The sequence below is a fragment of the Petromyzon marinus genome, chromosome 48 (assembly GCF_048934315.1).
Source record: "Petromyzon marinus isolate PM22_M1 ecotype Great Lakes invasive population chromosome 48, UKy_Petmar_22M1.pri1.0, whole genome shotgun sequence".
Lineage (NCBI taxonomy): Eukaryota > Metazoa > Chordata > Hyperoartia > Petromyzontiformes > Petromyzontidae > Petromyzon > Petromyzon marinus.
The window spans coordinates 547,708-560,946 of NC_133714.1; the positions used below are offsets into that span (position 1 = coordinate 547,708).

The window sequence follows — 13,239 nt, forward strand, 5'->3', positions numbered from 1 at the left end:
CGACGTCTCGGTGACAGATCCGTCGACGTTCCCACACTGACCGCTCCGGTGACGACGCCGGGGTATGTATCAATGCTCTCCAATGTTCTACCTGACACTCAAAATGGGCAATTCGTTTTGTTTACTCTGGGCGCTCTGCTATAAAAGTAGGCGCGAGATCGCCGGTGGTTAAGCGTTGACCCTGACCGAGCGTTGACCCCCGAAACAAAGACATCGTCTCTGGTGCTGCTCTATTTGTCTTTATTAAATTAGCAATCGATGCAAATTAACGTTGGGTATTGAACCCCACAACATATAACCATTAATTATTATTTCCTCCAATAACCATTGCGACTGAATATTTTGATTGCTCCATCCGACCCTGACGCCTGCTGCTGTATATTTGGAGATTGCGTGTGACGAGATGTTAATTACCTCGCCTGATATGCAAGAGGTCGGAGGTTTAAATCTTGACTTATTAATTTGTACCTATCTACGTGACTTTACCGAAGGACCCAAAGAATAGGTCGGAGGTTTGATCCCGACCCTGACGTCTGTGTGTCTCTCTCTCGCCGTGGGGTTTTCTCCGGGTCCTCCGGCTATTCCCTCCAACATTTAGAATCACAACCAACACGCGTTTAGAGTGTTTGGCTGCTATACATTTCCACACGACGACGATCAGCCACTTCGTTGAGCTGTCACTTGTGACAACCAGGTCGCTTCTGAAAACAAGAGCTAAATAGCTCAGTGAGGCCCTGGCCTGGTAGAATAAAAAATATAGTTTGCGTATTATATTTTTTTTTACCAAAACATAAATGTCTTTGTGGACGCCGATGCTTTTGTCGCAAACATCGCAGGCGATCGCTATCGATGCTATCCCTCTGCGTCCCATTCCCTGGGCGGCCTGCAGGCTCAACGGCCTCAGCACGGCCGACCCATCCCCACCACGACCACCATCAACAACAATCAGCCACTAACAGGACGTCCCCGTGGGTGACTTGCCGCAGCTGTACACGCGGCGCATTTACACAGACCCAGGATTCTCACCCTGCCACAGTGCAGGCCGCATCGGTGCCGCCACTCAACACATCGCTCACTCGACGTGTAAGCGTGTGAACGAGAGGATCGGTAAGTTTGGAAGGCGGACTGCGGTGGGAGAGCAAAACTCCCGACCTGGACAGGACCCCCCCCCCCCCCCGATCGCACGCGTCGGTCGCATCCATCGGTTCTCGAACCCCACGGAGAGAGAGGCAATGGGTCCCCCCCACACCAGACATTAGTCACACACCAGTCTACACAACCCCCCAATCATAACGTTAAACCACGCGATAAACGGCAAAATACAAAAAACTCAGATCCCAGATTATAGCCCCAATCCCTGACGCCCCTGCTGCGTGCGGCGTTAGGTTGGGTCCCCACATTCTCTACTGTCGGCCAAATCCGGACGGACACCATTCTCAGTCAGCCCTAGGCCGATCAAACCCGTGCCGTGCAAATGTCGTAAATTTCTGACCCGAGTCCCACCAAACTCTTCGGCACAAATCAATTCCTGGCAATCCGGGAGTGTCTGCCCAATTTCCCGGGGACAGTCCGGGCCAAAACCCGGACCGGTGGCCACCCTTGTAGCTCATCGGATTCCTCCAGTCCCGAAGATTCCTATTCTGATACTCGACTTGGCAAGACCCGGACGATGACGAGGCTAACGCACCGGGAGCGGGCAAGAGACGCTGCCGGTGTTGGCTAAGCGGGACTGAGTGGCCCATTCACTGAGTGGCCAAGTCAACGAGTGGCCAAGTCAACGAGTGGCCAAGTCAACGAGTGGCCGAGTCAACGAGTGGCCGAGTCAACGAGTGGCCGAGTCAACGAGTGGCCGAGTCAACGAGTGACTGAGTCACCGAGTGGCCCAGTCACTGAGTGGCCAATTCACCACGTACGTCATCGGAATGTAATCGGAAGAAAAAGGCCACGCGGGAGGGGGCGTGGCACAGCGTTGGCGCCGGCTACCTTAGAGAGGCGGTGGCGGTCGTGTCGCTACAGTTCTCTGCGGTGAGTAACGACGTCTTTGTAAAAACAACAGAACCGCTGATGTGAGGCCTCTCTAAAATAAAATGTAACGCTGAAACTGCTCGCGCGTTTCCGAGATTCGGCGGTGATCGGGACACCATGACCCCATAACTTTCAGACGTCTCGAAACGGGAAAGGGGTTCGTCTCCAGTTAAAGGTGAGCAGGAAGGGCAGCTTCAGGTGAACCCTGCGTGGGGGTGGCGCACGACTCGGGCAGCAGGTGGCGCGGACACCCAGTGGCCGAGTCACCGTAGCCAAGTGTCTGACTGGCTAAGTCACTGAGTGGACGAGTCACTGAGTAGCCCCGTCACAGAGTGGCAGAGTCACCGATTGGCCAAGTCACCGAGTCACGCAGTGATGAGTCACTGAGTGGCCCCGTCACCGAGTGGCCCCGTTACTGAGTGGCCCCGTCACTGAGTGGACAAGTCACTCAGTGACCAAGGAGTGGCGTGGTCTCGTGGTGTCACGGTCTCGTGGTGTCATCCTGCCAGGCGTCATATGGGGCCACGGCGTCATCGCCACAGCCGCGTCCACCCCGAGGACTCGCGTCCTCTGTTTACAGACGAGTGCAATAATCACCACAAACACATTCGCTACATTTCCTTAAACATGATTCTACTCCGTTTTTTTTTAAAGTAAATTTGTCTGAGCCAACTTTCGTTACAGGAAATTAATTTAACGTCGATTTAAGTTTTTGCTCCGATTCGGTGGCTTTTTTGCTCTTAATTTTCAACATATATGTAATGATGCACTCCTATTCTTTTTTTTCTATTCCTTTTCATACTGGCAAAACGGTATCCCATGATGCAGCTGCTCACCCCGCGCTATAAATGCTCTGACACGTGTGGCATTGTCTTGGTGCTGCTCGCCTTGTGGCGTCGTTCTCTGGCCTGACACTGGTGGTGAGACACGGCCACAGAGAAGGCTCCTGTCTCTGCTGTAGGCCAATCAGTTTCAAAGACAATGCGTCATTTGTCATCAGAGCCACGTGTTTGTTTGCATGTTAGCCACGAGTACGCCTGGTTAAGGCACTACTTGATTCCTTGATAAGGGTTTCTATTTGGTGTTTGAACAACTTATACACAACTCCTGTTTCTCAATCCGCCTGTCCTGGTGAGGGTCGCGGCGGCAGCAGCGCGTTGAGCCGTGGTGGTCGGGGCCTCCCTTTCCCTGGCGACAAACTCCAGCACTACTACACTATACACTACATCATTCAATACACTATACACTACTACACTACTATACACTACATCATTCAATACACTATACACTACTACACTATACACTACATCATACAATACACTACTACACTATACACTACTATACACTACACTCTATACACTACACCATACACTACTACACTATACACTACACCATACACTACGTTACTATACACTACACTATATACTACACACTACACTTCATCATACACTATACACCACTGCTATACACTACACTACTATACACTACTACACTATACACTACACAATACACTACTATACACAGATTCTAGCTCTTCCTGGGCAATTCCCAGGCATCCCCAGGCCAGCCGAGCAACGCAGTCCCACCACCACCAGCAGCAGCAGCGTGTCCTGGGCCGGCCCCGGGGTCTTTGCCCAGTGGGAGGTTGCTGCTGCTGCTGCCCGGCAGAGTTCCAGGGGGAGTCTACCGGGGGGGCATCCTTGCTGGGCGCCAGAACCACCTCAACTGGCTCCCATTCCCGATTCTTATTTCTCACAATCGTCCTGCACTGCGGCCTTACTTCGTCGTCGCTTTTGGAGTTTTGACCGAGCAAGGTCACCGTTGCCAAGTCGGACCATCCCGCTCTCTGGAGGTAAGTTGTCACCCGATCAAACAACATTAAATCGACCCCATCCAGTGTCTCCCAGCCCTCGCGGCTCCATACAACGCCGTACATTACCCCCCCCCCCCCGGTGACCTGGGTGACCCCGGTCAACTCGAGGGAGCTCTTTGGGGAGGAAGCGGGCAGTCTCTGGGGACAGGTGGTCAGGAGTCCCCGCTCAGGTGTGCAGTTGCAGTGCCTCGCAGGGGGTGGGTGCGACCTGTTCACAGGTCTCCACTTGTATATATAAAACAGATCTATAAATAAAATGCGTTGACAACCCCGCACGTGTTGGCCTCGCTAATGCCCTGCCGCAGCCTCAACAGGGCCCAGTTGCAAACAAGGCAAGCGGGAAATACCCCTTGCCATATATCCGTCTCTAAACGTAAATAATAAAAGTGTTTTTGTTTTTTAACACATCCCATAAGCCCACGATGATCTTCCCAGCGGAGTACGTGATGTTATCGGCACTGGTTCAACACACGCAGACGCCGCAATGGTCTCGGAATTCAGTGTCTTGTCAGCAGATCTGGTTTCGACATTCACAGCGGTCCAGATTTGTGTGGGGTGGCCACCACCTCCGCAGACCACAGCCCGACATGATCTTAGTCAGCTGTGCGTGATAGACTGTGATACAAGGTCAACAGAACAACCGCCACAAACACCGGTGCCAGATATCAGGACAAATCAATTCCTGCTGCGACCCAAACACGACAAGAGCCAATTCCCCGACTACTGGCAGGGTCTTGACCGGACAGGTGGCAACAGTCCGACGCGGCCTCTCAGATTTCTCGTTGTCCCTTCTCTCCGTCTACTCCGTGTGCCGTTGTTATGCTGGGCCCCAGCCTATTGCCAGCCGGCTGTCGACCTGCTCCTGTCCATGTGTGTGTGTATCTGTGTGTGTGTATCTGTGTGTCTGTGTATCTGTGTGTGTATCTGTGTGTCTGTGTGTGTATCTGTGTGTCTGTGTATCTGTGTGTGTCTGTGTATCTGTGTGTGTCTGTGTATCTGTGTCTGTGTGTATCTGTGTCTGTGTATCTGTGTGTCTGTGTGTGTGTATCTGTGTGTGTCTGTGTGTGTATCTGTGTGTGAGCGTCATCGTTGGGGGGGGGGACGGAGGGGAGGGGTGTACAGGGGTCCGTGACGAGCGCTCCGACATCGCACAACGCAACGCACGAGGCGCGACGCGTCACGCGCGATGTGATGTCATGCGTCGCGCGCGATGCATCACGTGATGTGACACGTGACGCGCGATGTGCCACACATCACACGTGACGCGTCACGTGCGATGCGTCACGTGTTGTGTCACGCGCACGGATAAGACACCACACGCAGCGTGCAACAATACATAGACGCCACACCATCATAATAACATCACAATGCTACGGTCACTAAGCGCACGGAGTAACACGACTGCCGCACTGTGGTGGTTACTTTAGTGATCGCGGTTGGACTTGGCGACCTACGACGCCGCCGCAAGATGACGGAGAGGGGGGAACATACAACTTTTACCGAAATGTGACCTTCAAATTCTCCTCATTCCTTTACTCGTACTGGCTAACGAAGCGACATTTGCACGTCAGGTATTTTATAAAGGGCTGTCATCTCACGTGACCACCGCGCGCTCACGTTACCCGGCATTCACACGATACACCCTCGCGTCTCACATTCGTCGTCGTCTCTCTCACACGGGGGGGGGGGGGCAGATGGCAGCGGCGGCCCGAGCAGCGACTCGGTCCGGTGATGAGCAAGGACCTGGAGGAGGATCGACTTGAGGTGGATCAAGCGACTAAGTGCGCAGAAACATTCTTAATGTCCTGGAGGGCATCTGCGATGTCGACTGACAGTACATGCCACACACACACACAGGGTCTGCATGCATCACAACTGTCTTGGCGATATCGCAATTCAATAATGTTCCCTCCTTTAGAACGCTCACCTTAGCGTAATTTTGCTTCTGCTGTTAACGTCCCGAACAATTTCCTATCGCATTAAAAATATTTGGACCAACAGGCGTGTGACTTTTTAGTCATTAAAAACGAGGGCTGAACCCATTATAATTCCTGCAGCCTATGATCACGTTTGAATGCACTGCATACGAATGCATTCACTCACAACTATTGACAATCCGCATAATAAAATACAATCAGTGCCAATATGTATCTACGTGTTACACAGCAGTTCTAAGAAGCATGGAGCTGAATGTCTGTCAAATCATATTTATACAAACAGGAAGTTTAATATTGTTGTGATATCTTTGATGGTTTGGTTTCCCTACATGACATGTGGCATGCACTGGCTTTAGGGGTTATCAGGATTGCATTTAAAATGTATATGTCTTGATGCCATTAACACAACCATTTGTGCAGTTTACTCTTATGAAATCTGTAGCCAGATTCAATTATATTGCCCCATGCAAGATGGTTTTCCTGCAGAAATGGGCGAATGGCAAATGCAGCCTCATTGCAATCAAATTCAGTCACGGAGTCTATGGTACAATGGTTGGTTGATCTTAGAGCTTAGAGTAATTAAAGCTTGTATGCAAATTATTTGGGTTACTGACTTAGAAGACACTTGAACTTCTGAGTGTTGTAATTTTAAGTCAATCGGCAGATTAACTTTTCTTAATTGTCCTCCTTAACATTGTGGTGGATAAACATTGCCAGGAACCATTTGAGCGGACATACGTGATGACAACTGCATGATTCGCTCGTTTTCCATTACAGCTTATAAGTCTTGTCCTGGAATGTGTTTCGCGTACGATGATCACGGTTGGCTATGTACGGTGCGAAAGAAGTCCAACGTATATACAGCGTCACTACAACATACAATAAGCTTGACTTGAAGCTTTCGTGGCTGCAGGAATTCATATTCTTTGGTGTTTCGGTAAAGTCACGTAGATAGGAAAAAAAATGACAAAAAACCGCTGACGTTTCGTAGTTGCTTTGTAACCTATCGACGTGACTTTACCGAAAGAGCCAAATAATTCGCAATAAGCTTTGGTGCTCTCACAACCGCAGCTTTGTGCACGGGAGGGCTGCTGGGTGCACAATCGCTTATCCTTGTACTTCGGTTTTTTTGAGTTAAAAGCGGAACGACAAACATCTTTAAGTACATTGTTCGGGGAATGATAATGACGTTTTAAAACGTGTTGTGAATTGGCCATCCCTCGGTAGATACTTGGGCTGCAAAGTGCAACAAAGCAATTGACGACTGAAAGTTTTGCCTTCTCTCCAGAGCAAGTCAAACCCCCTCTCTCAGAAAAAAAAACTTGTCTTGTGGAAAAGTCACGTGTTGATTGTGTGTGCAGATCTTTTTGTACATTGCTCATCTCCTTACTATGTTAGTTTTTTTTTTAGTCGAATTATAGATAAAATGTTAAACATCTCTCCCTCTCCCACTCTCTCTCGCTCCCTCTCACTCTCTCCCCGCTCTCTCTCTTCGCGCCGACTGCATCGCCGGCGTCGCGACTACACGCGCGAGTGGACGAACGGGATTCGTGCTCCTCATCCGCCTCCTCCGCCTCCTCCTTCTCCTCCTCACGCGGCGAGTGGCCTCGCATTGCCGCCGCGTCAGCGTGCATCCGTGCACACGCGGGTGCCTGTGTGTGTGTATCCGTGCCTGTGTGTATGTATGCGTGCCTGTGTCTGTATCCGTGCCTGTGTGTATGTATGCGTGCCTGTGTCTGTATCCGTGCCTGTGTGTATGTATGCGTGCCTGTGTGTATGTATGCGTGCCTGTGTGTATGTATGCGTGCCTGTGTCTGTATCCGTGCCTGTGTGTATGTATGCGTGCCTGTGTGTATGTATGCGTGCCTGTGTGTATGTATGCGTGCCTGTGTGTATGTATGCGTGCCTGTGTGTATGTATGCGTGCCTGTGTGTATGTATGCGTGCCTGTGTGTATGTATGCGTGCCTGCGTGTATGTATGCGTGCCTGTGTCTGTATCCGTGCCTGTGTCTGTATCCGTGCCTGTGTGTATGTATGCGTCCCTGTGTGTATGTATGCGTGCCTGTGTCTGTATCCGTGCCTGTGTCTGTATCCGTGCCTGTGTGTATGTATGCGTGCCTGTGTGTATGTATGCGTGCCTGTGTGTATGTATGCGTGCCTGTGTCTGTATCCGTGCCTGTGTGTATGTATCCGTGCCTGTGTGTATGTATGTGTGCCTGTGTGTATGTATGCGTGCCTGTGTGTATGTATCCGTGCCTGTGTGCGTGCCTGTGTGCGTGTGTGTGCGCGTGATAGGGTTGCCCCCTAGAGTCAGCGAGGGTATGGACAGGCGTCCTGATCCCTGCATGGGCGTGCACGCAGGATCGCGTTGTCTGTGCTGCGTGTACTGGTGCGTCGGGTGTGTCTGTGCTGTGTGTACTGGTGCGTCAGGTGTGTCAGGTGTGTCTGTGCTGTGTGTACTGGTGCGTCAGGTGTGTCAGGTGTGTCTGTGCTGTGTACTGGTGCGTCAGGTGTGTCTGTGCTGGGTGTACTGGTGCGTCAGGTGTGTCAGGTGTGTCTGTGCTGTGTGTACTGGTGCGTCAGGTGTGTCTGTGCTGGGTGTACTGGTGCGTCAGGTGTGTCTGTGCTGTGTGTACTGGTGCGTCAAGTGTGTCTGTGCTGGGTGTACTGGTGCGTCAGGTGTGTCTGTGCTGTGTGTACTGGTGCGTCAGGTGTGTCTGTGCTGTGTGTACTGGTGCATCAGGTGTGTCTGTGCTGTGTGTACTGGTGCGTCAGGTGTGTCTGTGCTGTGTGTACTGGTGCGTCAGGTGTGTCTGTGCTGTGTGTACTGGTGCGTCAGGTGTGTCTGTGCTGTGTGTACTGGTGCGTCAGGTGTGTCTGTGCTGTGTGTACTGGTGCGTCAGGTGTGTCTGTGCTGGGTGTACTGGTGCGTCAGGTGTGTCAGGTGTGTCTGTGCTGTGTGTACTGGTGCGTCAGGTGTGTCTGTGCTGTGTGTACTGGTGCGTCAGGTGTGTCTGTGCTGTGTGTACTGGTGCGTCAGGTGTGTCTGTTCTGTGTGTCCGCCTCTCCCGCGCTCCCCTTGCCCTCCGAGCTGTCGTCTGTAACACAAAGCGACGCGAGTGGAGCTGTCAGGGACTGCGTCAGTGGGGCAATCCCCCATTTAGATTTTGAGTCTGAAATCTGACGTCGAATTTCTATTGAAATATAAACTTCTGTAGGCACCGGGTCCACAAACAAACCAAATAAACTACTTCAAAAAGTTGCCATTCTACTTTTAGGATGGGTGGAGGGCCCAATAATCCTAAATGTTATTTATAAATGAGTGTTTTACTTTTATTTGTGCAACACTTAAAGCATTTCCTGTCTAGATTTGAAGCTTTCGTGACTGCAAGGATTCATACTTTTTGTTTTTTTCGGTAAAGTCACGAAGCTTCAAATCTAGAATTAATTACCTCTACGGGGAGGGTTTTCACCTATCTGTTAGAGCTTTTTAGTTTATCTACGTGACTTTACCGAAAAAACCAAAGAGTACATTTCCTGTCTGCTTATATTCACCCCGTCACTCATATTCTCCTTGACAAATCTCTCGTGATTACGTAGAATGCTAATTCCTATCGCTGGCCGCCGTCTCGCCGCTTGCCCAACCCCGCCGGGCGTCTGTGATCATTAACTCGTCCCTCCTACCGCAGTGGTGCAACGGTCAGCGCACTCCAGTTTCAGCTTTCTCAAATCTCACCCCCAAAGACAAAGATCTCCCATATAGCCTGCAACAGACTGTTGGGGCAAGTGCTGTTAGCGAGCACCTACGAAGGCCGGCACGGCACACGAGGGGGTGGGTGGCCAGCACCACGCCCGGCCGTCTTTGTCTCTCCAGTGGTGATGTTTACACATCGCACCAGGTATTCATTTGAGGTTGAAGCGACATAGGAAAGGCCCAGGACCGGTTCAAATAATCGTCACCGGTGTTGGCCGTGAGCGGGAATTGAACTCGAGTCGCCAGGTTCGTAGCTCAGCGTAGCGCTAACCGCTACACCACCGCTCCCCACAGCCCCCCCACCCCCGCCACCCTCCCCCCCGCCACTCCAGCCACCTCCGTACACCCAGCAGTGCGACAGCATGGTGAGTCGATTGACGGGTCGAGTGACGGGTCGAGTGACAGGGCGCGTGCGGTGGGGTGGAGTGTGGGCGACTCCCACCCCGTCAAACGAAAAACACTTTTAACAGCAGCAGCAAAAATTCCAAAACGGCACAATCGTGCCAACAAACAGGTGCTGGGATGCCCAGCGGTGCTGCTGTGTGTGATGGGATCGTGCGACGTTACCCAGCATGCCCTGCAGCCTGTGGAAGAAGCCCGACTGCTTGGGCACTTGGCCCGACCGGCGGTTCTCCTCCTGCAGTTTGTAGAGCTCCGAGTCGCGGTCCACGCTGCTCAGTCTCACCCTGCATACCGCAACCACCACCAACACCACCACCACCACCATCACCACCGCCACCACAACCGCTTGTCATAACAGGTCAAAGTGATTTCCTGCTCGGATGAGCATTGAGGCGGTGCTTATGTCCCACTGAGCCAGTGGTGTAAATTCCCTATTCCTATGACGGGGGCGAGTCTGTCCGTAGAACAACCCACTGTAGCCTTCAACCGTGAGGTGGCCCCAATTTTATCGACCCCCAGATAGACGACAGGCCGAGTCGGGTCCGCCCGTGACCAGGATTTGAACTTCGCGAACATCCCCCGATCGTAAGCCGCTCGCTCAGCCACCGTGCCGCCTGGCCGGACTTGCGGTGACAACCCAGCAACAGGGTGTCGGGGACTTACGGTCACAACCCAGCAACAGGGTGTCGGGGACTTACGGTCACAACCCAGCAACAGGGTGTCAGGGACTTACGGTGACAACCCAGCAACAGGGTGTCGGGGACTTGCGGTGACAACCCAGCAACAGGGTGTCGGGGACTTACGGTGACAACCCAGCAACAGGGTGTCGGGGACTTGCGGTGACAACCCAGCAACAGGGTGTCAGGGACTTACGGTGACAACCCAGCAACAGGGTGTCGGGGACTTGCGGTGACAACCCAGCAACAGGGTGTCGGGGACTTACAGTCACAACCCAGCAACAGGGTGTCGGGGACTTGCGGTGACAACCCAGCAACAGGGTGTCGGGGACTTACAGTCACAACCCAGCAACAGGGTGTCGGGGACTTGCGGTGACAACCCAGCAACAGGGTGTCAGGGACTTACGGTGACAACCCAGCAACAGGGTGTCGGAGACTTGCGGTGACAACCCAGCAACAGGGTGTCAGGGACTTACGGTGACAACCCAGCAACAGGGTGTCGGGGACTTGCGGTGACAACCCAGCAACAGGGTGTCGGGGACTTACGGTGACAACCCAGCAACAGGGTGTCGGGGACTTACAGTCACAACCCAGCAACAGGGTGTCGGGGACTTACAGTCACAACCCAGCAACAGGGTGTCGGGGACTTGCGGTGACAACCCAGCAACAGGGTGTCGGGGACTTGCGGTGACAACCCAGCAACAGGGTGTCGGGGACTTACAGTCACAACCCAGCAACAGGGTGTCGGGGACTTGCGGTGACAACCCAGCAACAGGGTGTCGGGGACTTACAGTCACAACCCAGCAACAGGGTGTCGGGGACTTGCGGTGACAACCCAGCAACAGGGTGTCGGGGACTTACAGTCACAACCCAGCAACAGGGTGTCGGGGACTTGCGGTGACAACCCAGCAACAGGGTGTCGGGGACTTGCGGTGACAACCCAGCAACAGGGTGTCGGGGACTTACGGTGACAACCCAGCAACAGGGTGTCATGCGTACCGATGGGGGGGGAGATAATTGAAGGCGACCGAGTCGGATAGATCGTGGGCAGAGAGTTTGGTGCGCGGAACGGATTCTCTCAATAACCGTTCTCTCGTTCCCCCACCCACTCCCCGATACAAAACGACATTCTCAAACACCATGGTACCTAATTCATGAGATTCTCATTAAAAAAAAAAGGTCACCTTTGCTATCATGCGTGATTTGGAGATTTAAAAAAATGATATCTGAATATCAGTGCTGCAGCACATGTCACCCCACGTGCTTCCAAAAAAAGCCACTTTGGGCCAACGGCTCCGGGACAAAAAGATGCCGATGTCAACACCACCGGTACCGACCACCGGGCAATTCCACTCGGCTCTAGATCTCTTTCATCTCCTTTCGAGCCACTTGCCATGCCCATGCGGTCCCCTCAATCTGGCCAGACGAGCGCTTTGTTGGGTAACGTGGTGGCTGGGAGTGCGAGACAGTGCGCGCGTACGTGCAAGTATGTGTACAGTATGCATAACAAAGTGGGCTTTCGCGACCAATATCCATACTAGAGGTGTTTTGGGTTAGATGGCATAAACATAAACGTGTTGTCGTTAAACCCGCCCCCACCCGACAAAGCCAATTAGTAATGTCTGTCACGTAAACAATACGTGCCAATTCGTTACCAGTACAGCACTAACCGGTTGTGTGTTGGAGAGTGAACCCACAACAACATGTGCACGTGATTGGCTCACAAGTGACAACATCACATTCACCCCGTCTACTTCAGACCGAAACGGGACTAGGATGTCTCCACAACTCTGTGGCTGCCGCCTGATGATGATGATGCTGGTTGTTGTTGTGATTACTGGCGAAACGCCACCGTACTCGAATGGTAAATGTTGAACTTATTTCGCACGGCACGTAGCCAACCGTGCTAATCGGAGGTGCAAGTGCGCGTGTGTGCGCGTATGCGTGAGTGTATGCGTGAGTGTATGCCTGAGTGTATGCGTGAGTGTATGCCTGAGTGTATGCGTGAGTGTATGCCTGAGTGTATGCGTGAGTGTGTGCGTGAGTGTATGCGTGAGTGTGCGCGTGTGCACGCGTGTGCACGTGGGTGTGCACTACTTACGGGCGTCTCGGGGTCGGCCGGCTGTAGTTATCTCCGGCGAATGGGGAGAAGGGCGACACGGGGCTTCCAGGGTAGCTTCGGTCCTGAGGGCACAAAGACAAAGATTACCCCCGTGGGGAGCCTTCGCAGACAGTCGGCAGGAGGCGGAGTTCACCTCGGGGAGGCCCAGGACCAGGTCGGATAATCGTCACTGGTGCTGGCCGCGAGCAGGAATGGAACTCGGGTCGCCGGGTTTTTAAACGATACACGGTGACACACACACACACTCAATGCACACACACACGCTCAACACACACACTCACACTCAACACACATACACACGCTCAACACACACTCAACACACACACGCTTGACACACTCAATGCACACACACACACGCTCAACACACACACACTCAACACACATACACACGCTTAATACACACACGCTCAACACACACTCAACACACACACACACGCTTGACACACTCA

At 52.5% G+C, this 13,239-nt stretch overlaps 1 protein-coding gene across 1 annotated transcript in view; it reads right to left on the bottom strand.

Annotated features, from left to right (window-relative positions):
* Nucleotides 1-223: 223 nt before the first annotated feature.
* Nucleotides 224-13,239, bottom strand: part of LOC116952721 (PDZ and LIM domain protein 4-like) — a 69,055-nt gene continuing 56,039 nt past the window's right edge. Inside the window, exons 5-7 of the mRNA XM_076074429.1 lie at nt 12,770-12,852; nt 10,157-10,275; nt 224-8,933 (exon numbers count right to left, since the gene is read on the bottom strand). Of these exons, the coding sequence (XP_075930544.1) occupies nt 8,872-8,933; nt 10,157-10,275; nt 12,770-12,852 (264 nt within the window). The 3' untranslated portion in view covers nt 224-8,871. The remainder of the gene's footprint in view (nt 8,934-10,156; nt 10,276-12,769; nt 12,853-13,239) is intronic.